This window comes from Pelophylax lessonae, assembly GCF_965119305.1.
Source record: "Pelophylax lessonae genome assembly, chromosome: 1".
NCBI lineage: Eukaryota > Metazoa > Chordata > Amphibia > Anura > Ranidae > Pelophylax > Pelophylax lessonae.
Genome location: NC_138768.1, coordinates 64,416,463 through 64,432,192, shown reverse-complemented (window position 1 = coordinate 64,432,192; position 15,730 = coordinate 64,416,463). Strand labels below are relative to the sequence as shown.

General features: G+C 43.5%; 1 protein-coding gene across 1 annotated transcript in view; it reads left to right on the top strand.

Annotated features, from left to right (window-relative positions):
• The window catches only part of NARS1 (asparaginyl-tRNA synthetase 1), a 44,677-nt gene extending 29,204 nt beyond the window's left edge, over positions 1-15,473 (top strand). The window contains exons 10-15 of the mRNA XM_082275323.1: positions 656-855; positions 1,919-2,054; positions 4,272-4,385; positions 8,184-8,315; positions 10,414-10,545; positions 15,170-15,473. Of these exons, the coding sequence (XP_082131449.1) occupies positions 656-855; positions 1,919-2,054; positions 4,272-4,385; positions 8,184-8,315; positions 10,414-10,545; positions 15,170-15,301 (846 nt within the window). The 3' untranslated portion in view covers positions 15,302-15,473. The remainder of the gene's footprint in view (positions 1-655; positions 856-1,918; positions 2,055-4,271; positions 4,386-8,183; positions 8,316-10,413; positions 10,546-15,169) is intronic.
• The last annotated feature ends 257 nt before the right edge of the window (positions 15,474-15,730 follow it).

The window sequence follows — 15,730 nt, the reverse complement described above, 5'->3', positions numbered from 1 at the left end:
CATGTTACATGTTCAGCCTGTATTTAGGGTGGAACATGTAACATGTTGCTGCAGCCATTACCCTTCAACCCCCCCAGTGACAGTAGGCAGACATCTCCTTGGGCCCTGGGTGCTTGCTGTCCCTCTTTGAAACTAACATGGCTGTGTGGCACTCCGCCCCCCTGGCTGTGTCATTCATTCACAGTCCTCTGTGAATGGACAACTCCAAATCCCAATGTCGGCTTGTAGTTCTCAATGAACGACCATGGCGCTGTTGAGCGCCATGGTAGTTTATTCACTCTTCCTGTCAGTGTCTGCCTGGCCGTACGAGGTGCGCACAAAAAGTCGTTCTGCCTGGCACCCGTGATCTGCTGATCGCTGGTGCAATGCTTTACAGGCTCCCAAAACAACAAAAAAAAGTAAATGCACATTTTTTTTTACCTTAAAAAAAAAAAAATGTGCATTTATTCTTTTTTTGTTAAAAGGTGAACTTATCCTTTTTAGGTCAACCCCATTGCACTTTTGGAACTTTTTCACTGATCACATTTGTAGCATGTCACTTATTTAGATAATGTTTTTTTATGATTGATTTTATATAGTGCTCTCATATCCTGTAATGCTGTGCAGTGTAAATCATCTGTTTATAACACGACAAAACATGTGACTTTATTCACAGGTGACACCGCCAACCTTGGTCCAAACGCAAGTCGAGGGCGGCTCCACTCTTTTCAAGCTGGACTATTTTGGGGAGGAGGCGTACCTGACCCAGTCTTCACAGCTGTACCTGGAGACCTGTATTCCAGCACTGGGAGACACATTCTGCATTGCACAATCCTATCGTGCTGAACAGTCCAGGACGAGGCGTCACTTGGCTGAGTAAGAGCACTGAATGTGGGGTTGGTCAGACATATTTTTTTTTTTTACTAATCTAGCATACCATCTCCACCTGTTTGTACATCTGTTGTTTCTTTCTGTCCTGATTAGAGGGAATGGAAGTGAGAGGAATTCCTCCCCAACGGGGACAGCAATAGATACTTGAAATGGATTTTAAATCTTCCTTACTTTATCCAACACTAAGGCCCCTTTTACACGGGTGTTCCGATCCGCCTATCAGTTTTTCAGGCGGACCTGATCGGATCTCCATGCATCCCTATGGAGCAGCAAGTGTCAGTGGAGACATCTATGCTGACACCCACTGCTGTCCGATTCCGATCCTGTCCGTGAAATCCGGATGGATGCAAACCCTATTTTCATCCGTCTGGAGGATGGGATAGGATGATAACGGATAGGCGGTCCGTTATCATCCGATCTCCCCATAGAAGACAGCGGGGATCTGACAGCTCCATCTCTGCACACAGAGTGGAGAAGGAGCTGTCATCCGCCTGCTCAGCGGGGATCGGTGGATCGATCCCCCTGCTGAGCAGAGTGGACTCCGTTGGGCGGTGCGCCCGTATGAAAGGGGGTTCCACCCAAAAGTGGAACTTCCGCTTTAGGTGGTCCTAACCCCCTGACATGCCACATTTGGCATGGCATTTTTGGGGGGGGGGAGCGGGTACCTAGTTTTGACAGGTACCCGCTCCCACTTCCGCGGCGCCCTGAGCGGAAGTTCTCCTCAGCTCCTCCCTCCCTGCAATCTTCTGGGACATGTCAGGTCCCAGAAGATTGCCGGCCAATCACGGCGCGCAGCGCGACTCGCGCATGCGCAGTGGGTACCCGGCTGTGAAGCCGCAAACTGTCACAGCCGGGGGCCCACAGCAGTGATGCCGAGGGAGAGGATCGAGGCTTCGGGCGGCCGCATCGCTGGACCATTGTGAGTGAAATGGCTGGAACTCCGCTTTAAACTAATTGCTGCGCTGTAACTGCTAATAGTTATTGTTGGCATTTAATTGTATAGTTTGATTGGACCTCTTATTATATTTCTGTCTGTGTTTGATTTTAGATACACACACATAGAAGCTGAATGTCCTTTCATGACATATGATGATTTGCTAAACCGCCTGGAAGATTTGGTGTGCGATGTTGTGGACAGAGTGATGAAGTCACCTGTGGCCCCTTTGGTCATGGAGCTGCACCCGGTAGGTGTTTTTCACAGGAACAGCTTTTCCTTTTTTAATGCAAACTGCCTTTTAAGTGGTTGTACCGGGGTGATGCCTCTAGCTAGAGGCATCTTCCAGGTACCGTTTTTTAGAGCCGGCGGTAAGGACCGAGCTCGATCGTTACCCCCGCGAGCGGGAGGGGATTCCCCCCTCTTTCCGCGTCTCTGCCCAGGTCTCCCGTCCCACCGGGAGACCCGAGCAACCAGCCGGCGCGTCCGCCGGCTGGATGGAGTCCCGATCAAAGCGAAAGCGGCTTTGATCGGGTCTCTGATGATGTAACTCGGAGGCGGTGTCCATTACATCACATCCGGGTTACTCTGCTGCTAAAGGCGGCAGTTTCAAAAAGTGAATGTATTCAAAAATGCAATTTTCAGCGTTTTGAATACATGGAAGTGTAGTGGAGGGGTCTAGGGTCTTTTAGACCCCCGATCCCTCCATAAAGAGTACCTGTCACTGCCTATTGCTGTCACAAGGGATGTTTACATTGCAATAAAAGTGATCAGATTTTTTTAAAACCGGTGTTAAAATTGAAAGAAATAAATAGGAAAAAAAAACCAAACATATTTTAGCCGCCCCTGTCGCCGCCAGCTCGCGCACGATAGAAAATGTATATGGGAAGTCGCGTGTCGCCATTCCGCGGGTGTGCGCAATTTTAAACTGTAACATGTTGGGTATCTATTTACTCGGCGTGACATCATCTTTCACAATATACAAAAAAATGGGCTAACTTTACTGTTTAGTTTTTTTTAAATGCAGTGAAATATGATTTTTCATAATTTTTCTCAAAAAAATGGCGTTTGAAAGACCGCTGCGCAAAAACCGCGTGACAAAAAATATTGCAAGGACCGCCATTTTATTTTCCAGAGTCTTCGCTAAAAAAAAATATATGTATGTGTATATATATATATATATATATATATATATATACATACATACATACATACATACATACATACATACATACATACATACATACAATGTTTGGGGGTTCTAAGTAGTATTCTAGCAAAAAATAGTGATTTTAACTTGTAAACAAAGTGTCATGGGCTTGGGGCTGAAGTGGGGACTGAAGTGGTTAAACACTGGCATTGACATTAACCACTTCAGCTCTGGAAGGTTTACCCCCTTAATGACCAGGCCATTTTTTGTGATTCGGCTCTGCATTGCTTTAACTGACAATTGCGCGGTTGTGCGACGCTGTACCCAAATACAATTGATGTCCTTTTTTTTCTTTTGGTGGTATTTGATCGCCTCTGAAATTTTTCGTTTTTGCTCTATAAACAAAAAAAAAGCGACAATTTTGAAAAATCACCAATATTTTCTACTTTCTGCTCGAAAAAATTCCCAATAAAAAAAAATTTAAAAATCTAATTTTGTTATCAGTTTAGGCCAATTTGTATTCTGCTACATATTTTTGTAAAAAAAAAAAAAAAATCCCAAAAAGGGTATAATTGGTTTGCGCAAAAGTTATAACGTTTGCAAACTACGGGATAGATTTATGGACTTTATTTTTTTTTATTAGTAATGGCGCGGCAATCAACGATTTTTATCGGGACTGCGACATTTCGGCAGACAGATCAGACCTCTAACTGACATTTTTGACACTTTTTGGGGACCAGTGACATTAATATAGTAATCAGTACTAAATACCATACACTGTTACTGTATAAATGACACTGGCAGGGAAGGGGTTAACACTTGGGGTGATCAAGGGGTTAAATCTGTGCTTACTAATTTTGTGGGGGATGGATTTAACCGAGGCAGAAGCTGAATCACACAATCTTTCCCTGCCTCTCTGACAGAAGAGCCGTCTTGCATTGTTTACATACAAGACTGCTCTTTTGTCAGTCCAGCCGAAGATTGCAGGAGGCCGGCTGTGACTAAGACTGCTCTTCCTGTGGTCTGCCTCCCGCTGTGTCTAATAGCGTAGATCTATGTTATTATGCGCAGCCGAGCCGCCTTGCCGCAGTAAATCTGCGTGGGGCGGTCGGCAAGTGTATTAAGGTCGAATTACAGAAAATAAACCCTTCTACCATTTTTTTTTTTTTTTAAAGTAATGCATATTGATTTTGTGTGAGTGCATACAATATTTTTGTACAGCTTTCAAATGTAAATCTCTCTAATGCTACACAGTATTTGTCACATGCACTGAGTTGGACTTTTCTTAGTTCTAACTCTCTAACATGTTGTTTGCAGGAATTCAAGCCACCAAAGCGTCCCTTCAGAAGAATGAATTACTCTGAGGCCATCACCTGGCTCAAAGAACATGATGTCAATAAGGATGATGACACCTACTATGAGTTTGGGGAGGTAAAATATTTTCTGGTCCTTGGCATGTCATTAAAGGATAAGTTCACCTTTGGAACATGGTACATGTTCCACTGGTTTTTAGGGTGGCGCATGTATCCTATTTCAGCTCCTGCGCCTTCTCTCCCCTTCTCCTCGCACCCGCTGTCACTTTTTAGGAGTCGCACGGCTGTGCATGGCTCTGCCCACATGGTTTTGCCTGTGAATGAATGAACTACAACTACCATCTTCCTTTACGTCAGATGGCTTGTAGTTGTCAATGAACTGCAAGGACACTGGTGAGCACTCTCCTAGTTCATTGGTTCTTCCTGGACTTCAGCAGCTGTCTGCCTGTACAGGAGGAATGAGTAGACAGCTGACTGAGTGTCTGCAGGATCCTGATATTGCACTTTGATTTGCTGATTTGCGGTTGCAATGCTTTACAGGCTGCAGAGTAAAAAAATATATATATATATATTAAATGCACTTTTTTTTTCCTGCAAAAAAGATGTGCGTATCATTTTTTTTTTTTTTACAAAATCTTCCAGTGGGGGCAACTCCCTAAAAACAGGAGATTATCCTCTTTCTCTGGGACAGGAAGTGAAGGGAAATTTCCCAAATGGAACAGTGGCAAAAAATAAACTGATACATTTTAGCAATGAAGAGATAGGTATGCTCAAGGTGAATAATCCTCAGGTGAACCTTGTTAGGCACAGAGAGAGGGGGATGGCTCTGCCTGCATAGCATAAGAAAATAAAAACGTCCGGACAGCTGCACTCCGATGCAACTCACATTTATTGGAATAAATAAAATCCATTCAGCATCTTAGAGGTACAGGAACAAATAAAAAACTGACGCATTTCGCACCTTCACTAGTGCTTAGTCATAGCTCAAATTTTAACCCTTTCCTACTCTATCCAGAACAAATGTTTTAGCTATACATCCTTTAAATCTTTGTTAGATATTTGTGTTAAGTGCAGTTAATACTTCAGGAACCTCTACAGCAGGGGTAATGAATTAAAATTCATGAAGGTCCAGTAGGTAAAATTTTCTTCCAACCGAGGTCCGAATCATATGTTTGGCTCTCAAGAACCTCTGCACAATGCGCAAACATGGCGCGTCTTTACGAGTGCCACATCACATGATGCCACAGTACCATGTAGCTTGGTACGGCGCAATTAAAAAGAAAAAAAAGGTCAGGGACTTATTTTTCTGCGTTTCTGCTTACAAGGCAGCCCACTGAAATAAATGGGCCGCCTACACGCGTTACGCAACAATGTGAACCTAGTCCACAATCCTTCACATCACAATCCTTTTTATTACATCAGTGTTCTCAGTCCCCCTGTACATCATCCCCCCTTCACATTACAGTCCTCAGCCCTTCACATTTTTGTCAGTGGCCCCCCTTTATATCACCCCCTACTTTAAATTGCAATTCTAAGCCCCTTTCATATCACCCACCCTTCACATTCCTGTTCTCGCCCCCTTTATAGTACCCCTCCTTCACATTGCAGTCCCCAGCCCCCCTTCACATTCCTGTCCTCATCCTCTTTATAGCACCCCCCTTCACATAACATTCCTCCCCCCTTTATAGCACCCCCTTCACATAATCATCCTCCCCCCCCCCCTTTATAGCACCCCCCTTTGCATAACTGTCCTCCCCCCCTTCATAGCACCCCCTTCACATAACTTTCCTCCCCCCCTTTATAGCACCCCCCTTCACATAACTGTCCTCACCCCCTTCATAGCACCCCCTTCACATAACTGTCCCCCCCTTTATAGCACCCCCTTCACATAACTGCCCTCACCCCCTTCATAGCACCCCTCTTCACATAACTGTCCTCACCCCCTCCATAGCACCCCCTTCACATAACTGTCCTCCCCCTTTATAGCACCCCCTTTACATAACTGTCCTCACCTCCTTCATAGCACCCCCTTCACATAACTGTCCTCCCCCCCCCCTTCATAGCACCCCCTTCATATAAATGTCCTCATCCCCTTCATAGCACCCCCTTCACATAACTGTCCTCCCCCATTTTATTGTGCCCCTCCTTCACACTGCAGTCCCCAGCCCCCCATTAACATTCCTGTCCTCACCCCCTTTATAGCACCCTCAGACATTCCTGTGCTCATCTCCTTTTTTTTAAAACCCCCCTTCACACTGCAGTCTCCAGCCCCCCTTCACATTCTAATCCTCACCCCCTTTGTAGAACCCCATCCCCCTTCATTCCGTATCACTCCTTTACTTTTCTTCCTCTTTGATATCTTTCCCCCTTTACATTATTAGTGCCTCTTCCCTGTCCTACCTTAAACAGGGCAGCGTGGCTGACATCTGAGGCACAGCAGCTTACATCGGAAGTGCTCAAAGGGATGCACGGAGGGCGGGACCTGCCCCAGGTAACTGATTGGTTGCTACAATACAGGGCAGATCTAGCTACCAATCAGTTAACTGTACCAGCCCCCGTCCTCCGTGAATCACTGCGCTGCTCCTCCGATGTCAGCTCTGTAAAGACAGAGCTGCAGCGGCGGCGGCGGCAGAGGGAAAAAACAGATCCTAAATGGCGTGACCGCTGCGGGGCCGGACGGAACACTGATTGGGTCCGGACTTGGCCCGCGGGCCGCCATTTAGTGATGCCTGCTCTACAGGATATAGTCAATTCTTCTTTCGATAAGCCTTGCTTCAAGTCGTCCACAGCTACCCATACACCGATAACCGAAGCACTTAAAGCGGAGTTCCGGGCACAGAAATGATTTTTTGCTGAACATACCCCCGGGACAGTCAGGGCTAGCACATTCCACAATGGCTAGCCTCTGATCTGTCCCGGTTCGCACTTACCTTTTAGAAGAAATACTTACTTAGAAAATTTCTTCCACAGCGTTTCCATCTCTGTTGTGGGCAGTTGAAGCCGGCGCGGTCCTCTTCTCTGTCTTCTTCCGCGTCTTCGTGTCCCAGAATGCACTGCACTGGCCCCTCTCGTCACTTCCGGCGCGGTGCCGCATTCCTAAACAGCTTCTGGGCATGCCCAGAAGCTGTTTAGCAGGGGAATGCGGCGTCGCCCGGAAATGACGAGCGGGGCCGGTGCCGTCGCATTGATTCCTGGGAGCTATGACGTTTAGCTCCCAGGAATCATCGCGAGGCAGGAAGTGACGGGGTGAGCCTCGGCGCTGGAGGAGGAAGCAGTCATAGGTGAGTATTTACGATCTTCAATAAAAAGGTGAGTAAACAAAAAAAATAAAAATAACTATCCAATTCCTTTTCAGGTGAGCTCTACCTAGCGGAGGGGCACAAAAAAAAAATCGTTTTTGTGCCCGGAACTCCGCTTTAACTGACACCAACCACATTTATAAATATGTAGGTCATTATGCATCCTCTGCTGCGCATTATGGAGCCATCCACAGGCTGCAGGCACCAAAAAATTATTCAGGCAATGTGGGGCTGCAGGAGCGCGAACATCATTGCCTGCTAAGTAGAACTTTTTTTGCAGGGTGACCTTCTTTTTTCTTTTTTTTTTTTTTTTTTTTTTTTTTTTTTTTTCTGGTGGCATTAATTTTAAAGGCACAGAGGTTAAAACTTTATAAAAGCTCCAGCATCACCTTAGCCTGTGCCTGTTGCATTTCATGAAAGTGGCCATTTTTAGGGGCTGCTGTTGCTAGTTGCTTGTATCAGAGGAGATGGAAGAAGAGGATTTGCTAATTTTGATAAGAAATTGAATAAACCGGTAACTTTGTTACAGCCACGGGAATTGTGAAAAGAGGGGTGTGGAGTTAAATGTAGAAGTTATTTTGTCTATAGTTTTATATATCAAATTTTTTTTACATTAGGATATTCCAGAGGCTCCAGAAAGATTTATGACTGACAGCATTAATGAGCCAATCCTGCTGTGCCGCTTCCCAGCTGAGATCAAATCTTTCTACATGCAGCGCTGTGCCGAAGATCGCCGTCTTACTGAATCTGTAAGTCCAGCTTTTTGCTGCCTTTCATTCATTCATTCATAAACAGGAAAATGCCATTTTAAATGGTTTTTGCAGATCCAGACATGCCCACATATCTGGACTAGAGTGCTTCTGATCTTTCCAAAACAAATTATCATTGTTAAAATGCACTTTTCTCATTGAATGCCAAGTGTTTTCTGATTGGACGAGCTCAGAGAACACCATGCATTCACTAAAAAAATGGCAGAGCATTCTGTGAATGGCACCCATGCCGAGCAAGTAATCCCCCTGTGGTTATTATGCAGCAGGAAAGCTGCTATGCAAAGGACCAAGAAGACAGCAGCAATCATTGTAGTAGTGGTGACTACAGCTGTGATTCTCCGTTTCCACAGCGGTCCCACGGGTATGGCATATGTATGCTTTTAATGGTTCAAGCTGGACCAATGTAACTATGCAATAAAACTCATACTTGGAGTTCAGCTTTAATGAATCAAGCTTTAACCTTGCCGCCAAACTTTTCCTATAATCTGTCTCATTGCACCTGTTTAGAATCGCTCAGCTGTGCAAAATAATTAATTAAAGGTCCCCCCAATGCATGTATGAACATTGTGATCTACCTTTAAGGTGGACTTGGAGTCTATGGGAGAAAAACATTCCTAATGTCTCATCTGAGATTCTATTCAGAGTATCAAGTAAATGCTTTATTTACAATGCCAGCTTTCCAGGGACAGCAAGAGCAAGGATAATGCTGAAAGGTTACTTTGCATAATTGCTTAAGTTGCCTTGGCATAATGAAGGAGCTAAAATGTATTAAAAATGCACATCATCGACTAATTACGATGATGTATGATATGCTGGTGACCCCTGCAGCCACTAAGCTCGCTTATGACTTAAAAACTAGGTGGGAGCCGTTGCTTGGGGAGGTTGCGGATGAGGATTGGGGAGATGTCTTACTATGTGCCAAATCTGTTTCCCCCAAAATGTCTGACCGTTTCACTCAAGCCTGTATCCTTCATCGTGCTTACCTTACCCCTGAACGCCTGGCCCGATTTTGCTCTACCCGGACATCTCAGTGTCCTAAATGTCTGCAGTCGATTGGCACGTTTAATCACCTCTTGTGGCAATGTCCGAGCGTGCAGGGATATTGGGCACAAGTGGTCCAGTTCCTCCACTATCGGATGGGTGCTCCTGTGTCTCTCGACCCCAGAATGTGCCTTTTGGGGCTTTTTTCAGATGAGGATTTAGACAAACACACAGTTAAATTTTTGCAAGAAACGCTCTTTTTAGCCCGTAAACTCCTGGCTCAAGTGTGGATCCAGCAGGCTGTACCTACTCTGGCGACCTGGATTAAAGAAGTTAATGATACTCTCCCATATAAGAAAATAATTTATATTAATAGAGGCTGCCCTGGGAAATGCAATAAAGTCTGGGACAGGTGGTTGAACTCTTCTACTACTTGCATTTCTTAGGCTCTGGTGTGTAGCTTCTATGGCAGCTGTGTGGTTTTAATTTTCTCTGATATGCTCCATTTTTTTTTTTTTCTTCCCTTTTTTTTTTTTTTTTTTTGTTTGTATACTATGATTATTTGTCTTCTTGATTGCATTGTATTCTTGCATTCTCGATGCCACTGTGTTTGATATTGTCATTGCAGCCAGTTTTTCGATGTCTGTAATTTGTGTTGTTTTTTTTTCGGTACACAAAGTTGTTTTGATTTAAAAAAAAAAAAAATGTACATCATCAGTTGTAGATTAGAAGTTTTGTCACCTGATGCAAACTTTTGGATCATGCTTCAGATATTCAAAATGTTGAAACGGGGACTATATAAACTGACACATTCAATCATCGAATTACCACATTTGTTACTTTATCGGTTAAATCCACGTATACATGGACTGCAATCCAATATTTCACAACTTTACAGCAGGCTACCATTTGGATAAATCTTTCATGATGTGGATGTTTTACCAAACAAGCAGATCAGATGTTCGGATTTCACTTGCTTCATACTTATGGTGCAGCATGGCAGCCAGGCAGCTAGCATGTTAACAGAAATGGCAGCCAGCATTTTTCTCTCAGTACAGGTTTCCTTTAATGCACGTTTTTTGTTTGTTTTTTAAAGGTGGATGTACTAATGCCTAACGTTGGTGAAATTGTCGGAGGCTCCATGCGTATCTGGGATAGCGAGGAGCTACTGGAAGGGTACAAGAGAGAAGGAATTGACTCTACACCCTATTACTGGTATACTGACCAGGTATAACAATTAGCAACCTATTTAAATTTATTTAACATATTATAGATACTTAAGAGGACCCATCATACGTCTGTTAACCACTTGCCGACTGCCTAACGCCGATCTACGTCGGCAGTCAGCCCCTCACAGGCAAAGTGACGTAGGGCTACGTCACTAGCTTGTGAGGGTCTAGGGAGCGAGCGCGCGCCCCCGGAGGCGCGCTCCCGCGTGGTCACGGACCCCCCGCGCGCGTGTGACCAGCGGACCCGATGTCCGCCGGCCACTCGGCGATCGGCGGGGGAGAGGGAGAATGTCAGGCAGCTTGTGTAAACAAGCTGCCTGTCATTCTCCTCGCTGTAAAGACACTGATAAAACGGATCTAGTATGTAGATCCGTTGATCAGTGTCCTTACAGCTCAAGCCACAGCCAATCACAGTAGAAAGCACGCCCCTAGGGATACACACAGCCCCTCCCTTCCAAATAAAGTTAACCCCTTCACAACCAGTGTATTTTTACAGTAACAGTGCATATGTATAGCACTGATTACTGTAGAAATGTCACTGGTAACCCCAAAAGTGTCACAAATGTCAGTCAAGGGTCCGATCTGTCCGCCCCAATGTCGCAGTAGCGCAAAAAAAATCGCAGATCGCCGCCATTACGCGTTAAAAAAAAAAACAACAAAAATGACAATCTTTCCCTTTGTTAGTAAACGCGATAACTTTTGCGCAAACCAATCAAAATACGCTTTTTGCGATTTTTTTTTTTTTTTTTTTTTTTTTTTTTTTTTTTTTTTTTTTTTTTTTACCAAACATATGTAGCATAAAACAAATTGGCCGAAAATTTTAAAAAATTTTGATTTTTACTTTTTTTTTGGGGGGAATTTCATATAAAAAAATGTGAAAAATATTGTTATTTTTGCAAAATTGACGCTCTTTTTTTGTTTATAGCGCATGATCAAAAAATCGCACAGGTGATCAAATACCACCAAAAGAAAGCTCTGTTTGTGGGAAAAAAAGGACGTCAAATTCGTTTAGGTACAGCGTCGCACGACCGCGCAATTGTCCGTTAAAGTCACGCAGTGCCGAATCGCAAAATACTCCCTGGTCAGGAAGGGGGTAAAATCTTCCGGGGCTTAAGTGGTTAAAAGAAAAGTAGAGGTAATAGGCCGTGCATCTGGCCATGCTGCACATAAAGGTTTTGATATACTAGAAGGGCTTCTTCACACCAGTTGCATTGAGCTGTGTTGATCTGCATAGATCAGGCAGACTCAATGCATGGGCACATAGAAAACAATTTTTCCCTGTGCACTGGCCACACCATACAGTTGTAGTAGTGTGCATTTAAATAAAAATGCCGCATGTTTGTATTTTTAAACAGCACGACACCCCACGTCACTGCGTTATGGAGTGCTGTTTTACATAGATTTGAATGAAATGTCTTTTTGTGAGATCATTTTAATAGTTTAAAAAAAAAAAAAAAAGTAACTGTGCGATGCGTTGTAACAGTGCATTGTAAAAGGTGGTGCCATGCACTGTTACAACACCAATGATAACCTATTAATAAGGAGTGCAACACGTGTGAATGAGCCCTAAATGGGCAAAAGTTTGTGGGCACCTGACCATCCCACCTATATAATCTTGTTGGATATCCCATTCCAGGACAATGGGCATTAATATGGAGTTGCCCCCCTACCCCATCTCTTTTCAGCTATAACAGCCTCCACTATTGTGGGGGAGCCTTTCCACAAAACTGGAGAATGTCTGTGAGAATTTGTGCTCATTCAGCTAAAAGAGCACTTGTGAGCTCTGGTACTGATGTTGGATGAGAAAACCTGGCTCACATTCTAATTTATTTCAAAGGTATTCAGTAGGGTTGAGGTCAGGGATCTGTGCAGACCACTTGACTTTCTCCACACCAGTCTCGCCCAAACCATGTCTTTATGAACCTGGTGCAGTCGTTCTGGAACAGAAAATGGATTTCCACGAGGTTAGAAGAGCAGTATTGTCTAAAATGAAAACAAGAGTATGCAGCGCTTGGTGGAAAACACAAAAAAATGAGCAATCTATATTAGGTACATAGTGTCACAATATATCAATGTACACTAGAAAAACAGTGAAAGAAGAGTCCGTGGAGAGGAAAAACGTCCAACAGGAAGCTCAGGTAGTGTGTTGAATAGATGTGACCTTCACCAAAACACCCAAAGTGATAGCCTCTTACCAGACTTATATGATCCCCATGACAGAGATCATATAGCGCTTGCAACAAGGGCTCCTCACACTCCACAGCACTCCTCGATTCTTGTACATGTAAAGGATCACCTCCAGCAAAGAACTGCCTTAGTACCATCAAACAATATCCTCTCGTGGGGACATATAGTCATGTCACATGTAGGAAAAAGAGACCTCGCATGGTGTAATATGTTCAAGATATTACTTTAATAAGAAGTAGATTTTACACTCACATGTGAATCACGACATATAGGCATCAAGTTATGGTCTTGCGGGGATCTCCTGATGAAATGTGCGGTAGCTGCAGCCCGGTCTCCTGAGTGAAGTAACAGGACACTAAAGGGTGTGCATAAAGCAGACGATCACCGGTCCCCTACCGGTTTCATCAAAATATGACATCATCAGGGGATGTACCTAATATAGATTGCTCATTTTTTTGTGTTTTCCACCAAGCGCTGCATACTCTTGTTTTCATTCTACTGGGTTGAGGTACAACAACTTTCTTATGCCAGCAGCTGGTAATATCAAAACACTATTTTTCTTTGATCTAGCGCAGTATATACCTGTTTTTATCTATTGTCTAAAATGGCTTTGTAAGAGTTAACAGCACCCTTCACTGGAAACATTTGAGCTCAGTAATTTAGAGGGGTGCCCATGTACTTTTGGCTATATAGGTTGTTTGAAGCCTTTTCTAGCCTTGTATGTTATTGTATGATTACTGGTTACAGTAGCAGCATTGGCAATTTAGCTGGCGGATGAGTGAGGGATGACAGGCACAGCTGTCATATGGCGCTTTTCCACTGCATGGAACCGAACGGTTCGGCTCGCTTTTGCTCTTTTCCACTCCATGGTACCGCATGGTACAGTGTTGGAACGGTTCGGTACGGTACGGCGGCGCTTTTCCACTACATGGAACCGAACGGTACGGCTCGCTTAAACAGTACCACCTCGGTTGTGGTTCCAAGAGGGCCGTACTGATACCATATCCCACAATCCTTTGCATCCAGCCTTGACTGTTTGTCACTACTAGCCACTGATTGGTCAGAGAATCGTTGTTATCCCACCCACTTTACTTTAGTGGAAAAGCAAACCGTACCAAACCGTTCCAACACCGTACCATGCAGTGGAAAACCAAACCTAGCCAAGCAGGGCCGAGTGGAGCCGAGCTGGTACTTGCAGTGGGAAAGTGCCAATACAGCACTACAGAACATCACTGATGTGATGAGTACATTAAATAGGTTCACATTTTAATGGCTCTATACTGCCCCTAGACTAAATTTAGGATAATTTGGTGTGGCCTAAAAAGAATAAGAGGTAGAAGTAGTAATGTACACTGTGTTTAACCCCCTGCCGCCCGGCCTATTGTAATATGACGGCCGAGCAGAAGCCCTATTATCCCAGGAAGACATCCTATGATGTCCACTCCGGATCGGGCCACGCTCTGGAGCAATCTGCCACCTGCCTTGTCCACTGGACACAGCCCCTGACAGATCACTGTACCGGCCAGCTGCCAGTACCATGTGATCACTGAAGCCAATCACAGCTAACCACAATAGTAAATACTGAATGAATAGTTTTCATTCAGAAATAATGATTACTTATAAAATTCACAGTTATAAGAAAATAATACTGTGGTGTCACTGTATGTAGAAAAAAAAAACCGTAAAGAAAAGAAAAACAAAATTTTTTTAGAAAAATTATGATTTTTATTTTAATTTTTACATTCTGTCATCAGTCAGTGCTGCTGATCACCTCCACGCCAGTTATAATGACACTACTGCCCCTGTGTATGTTTAAAGAATCAAAAAAAAAAAATAACTTTTTATTTTCCAAAATTTATGACTAAAAATGACACCTTAAAAAAACTTGCCATGCCTCTTACTAAATACCTTGGACTGTCTACTCTCCAGAAAAGTGGTAATTTGGGGGGATATTTGTACTGTCCTGGCATTTGTGGGCTTCAAGAAATAGGTTGTTAGTACATCATGAGCGATCAATTTTCATATATATATATATACACACACACACATACCATAGTTTGCGGACTCCAACTTTGCTACCCAACTGATTTGGGTTATTTTCATTAAAGGAATGCAGCAGAATACATTTTGGCCCAAATTTTTGAAGAACGATTATTTTCAAAATGTTATAACTGAAGAAGAAAAAAACATTTTGTGTGAAAAAAATAATAGAAATTTCATTTGAGTACAGATTTGCATGACTGCACAATTGCAATTCAATGTGCGACAGCTCTGAAAGCTGAAAATTGTCCTGGTCAGGAAGGGGGTGAAAGTGGTCCGGTATCTTTCTTGTATAGCATATTGCTCCCCTAAGGCTTTAGGTTTACAATAAGCTCTACATGTAACTTTGGGGTCATGTACATTTGTTATATTAAATCATTGCTCTTTCTTCCACAGCGTAAATACGGCACATGTCCTCACGGAGGCTACGGTTTGGGGTTGGAGAGGTTTCTTACTTGGATCCTGAACAGACACCACATCCGAGACGTGTGCCTGTACCCACGATTTGTCCAACGCTGTAAACCTTAATGCCCCCCCGACACTGGCTGAACTAATAGAAGAAGAGCCCCACTTTGTGTCGTGGTAGAAACCACTTAACCTGCTGCTGCTTTTATTAGGACATCTTCAGAACCTATGTGATGTGTTCTGGATTTTCATCATTCATTGTTTCCACCTCAGACAAGACAATGCTGTTTTTTCCATGCTTTTATCTACAATATTCCAGTAATGTGGAGAAGTAATTATTGCATAATTGAATCACACCATCCTATTTAATAAATAAAAACTTTACTGTTCATCCTAGCAGACATAGCTTGTGTCTATATTCAATTTCACTGTTCGTTTATACTTGGTCTCACTGTGTTAACACTGCAAAAAAAATCACATATCCACTTTTGTGAACAAAAAATGTTTAAAGGTTCAATTCACCTAAAAGCTTTAGTTCAAAGTGTAACTAAA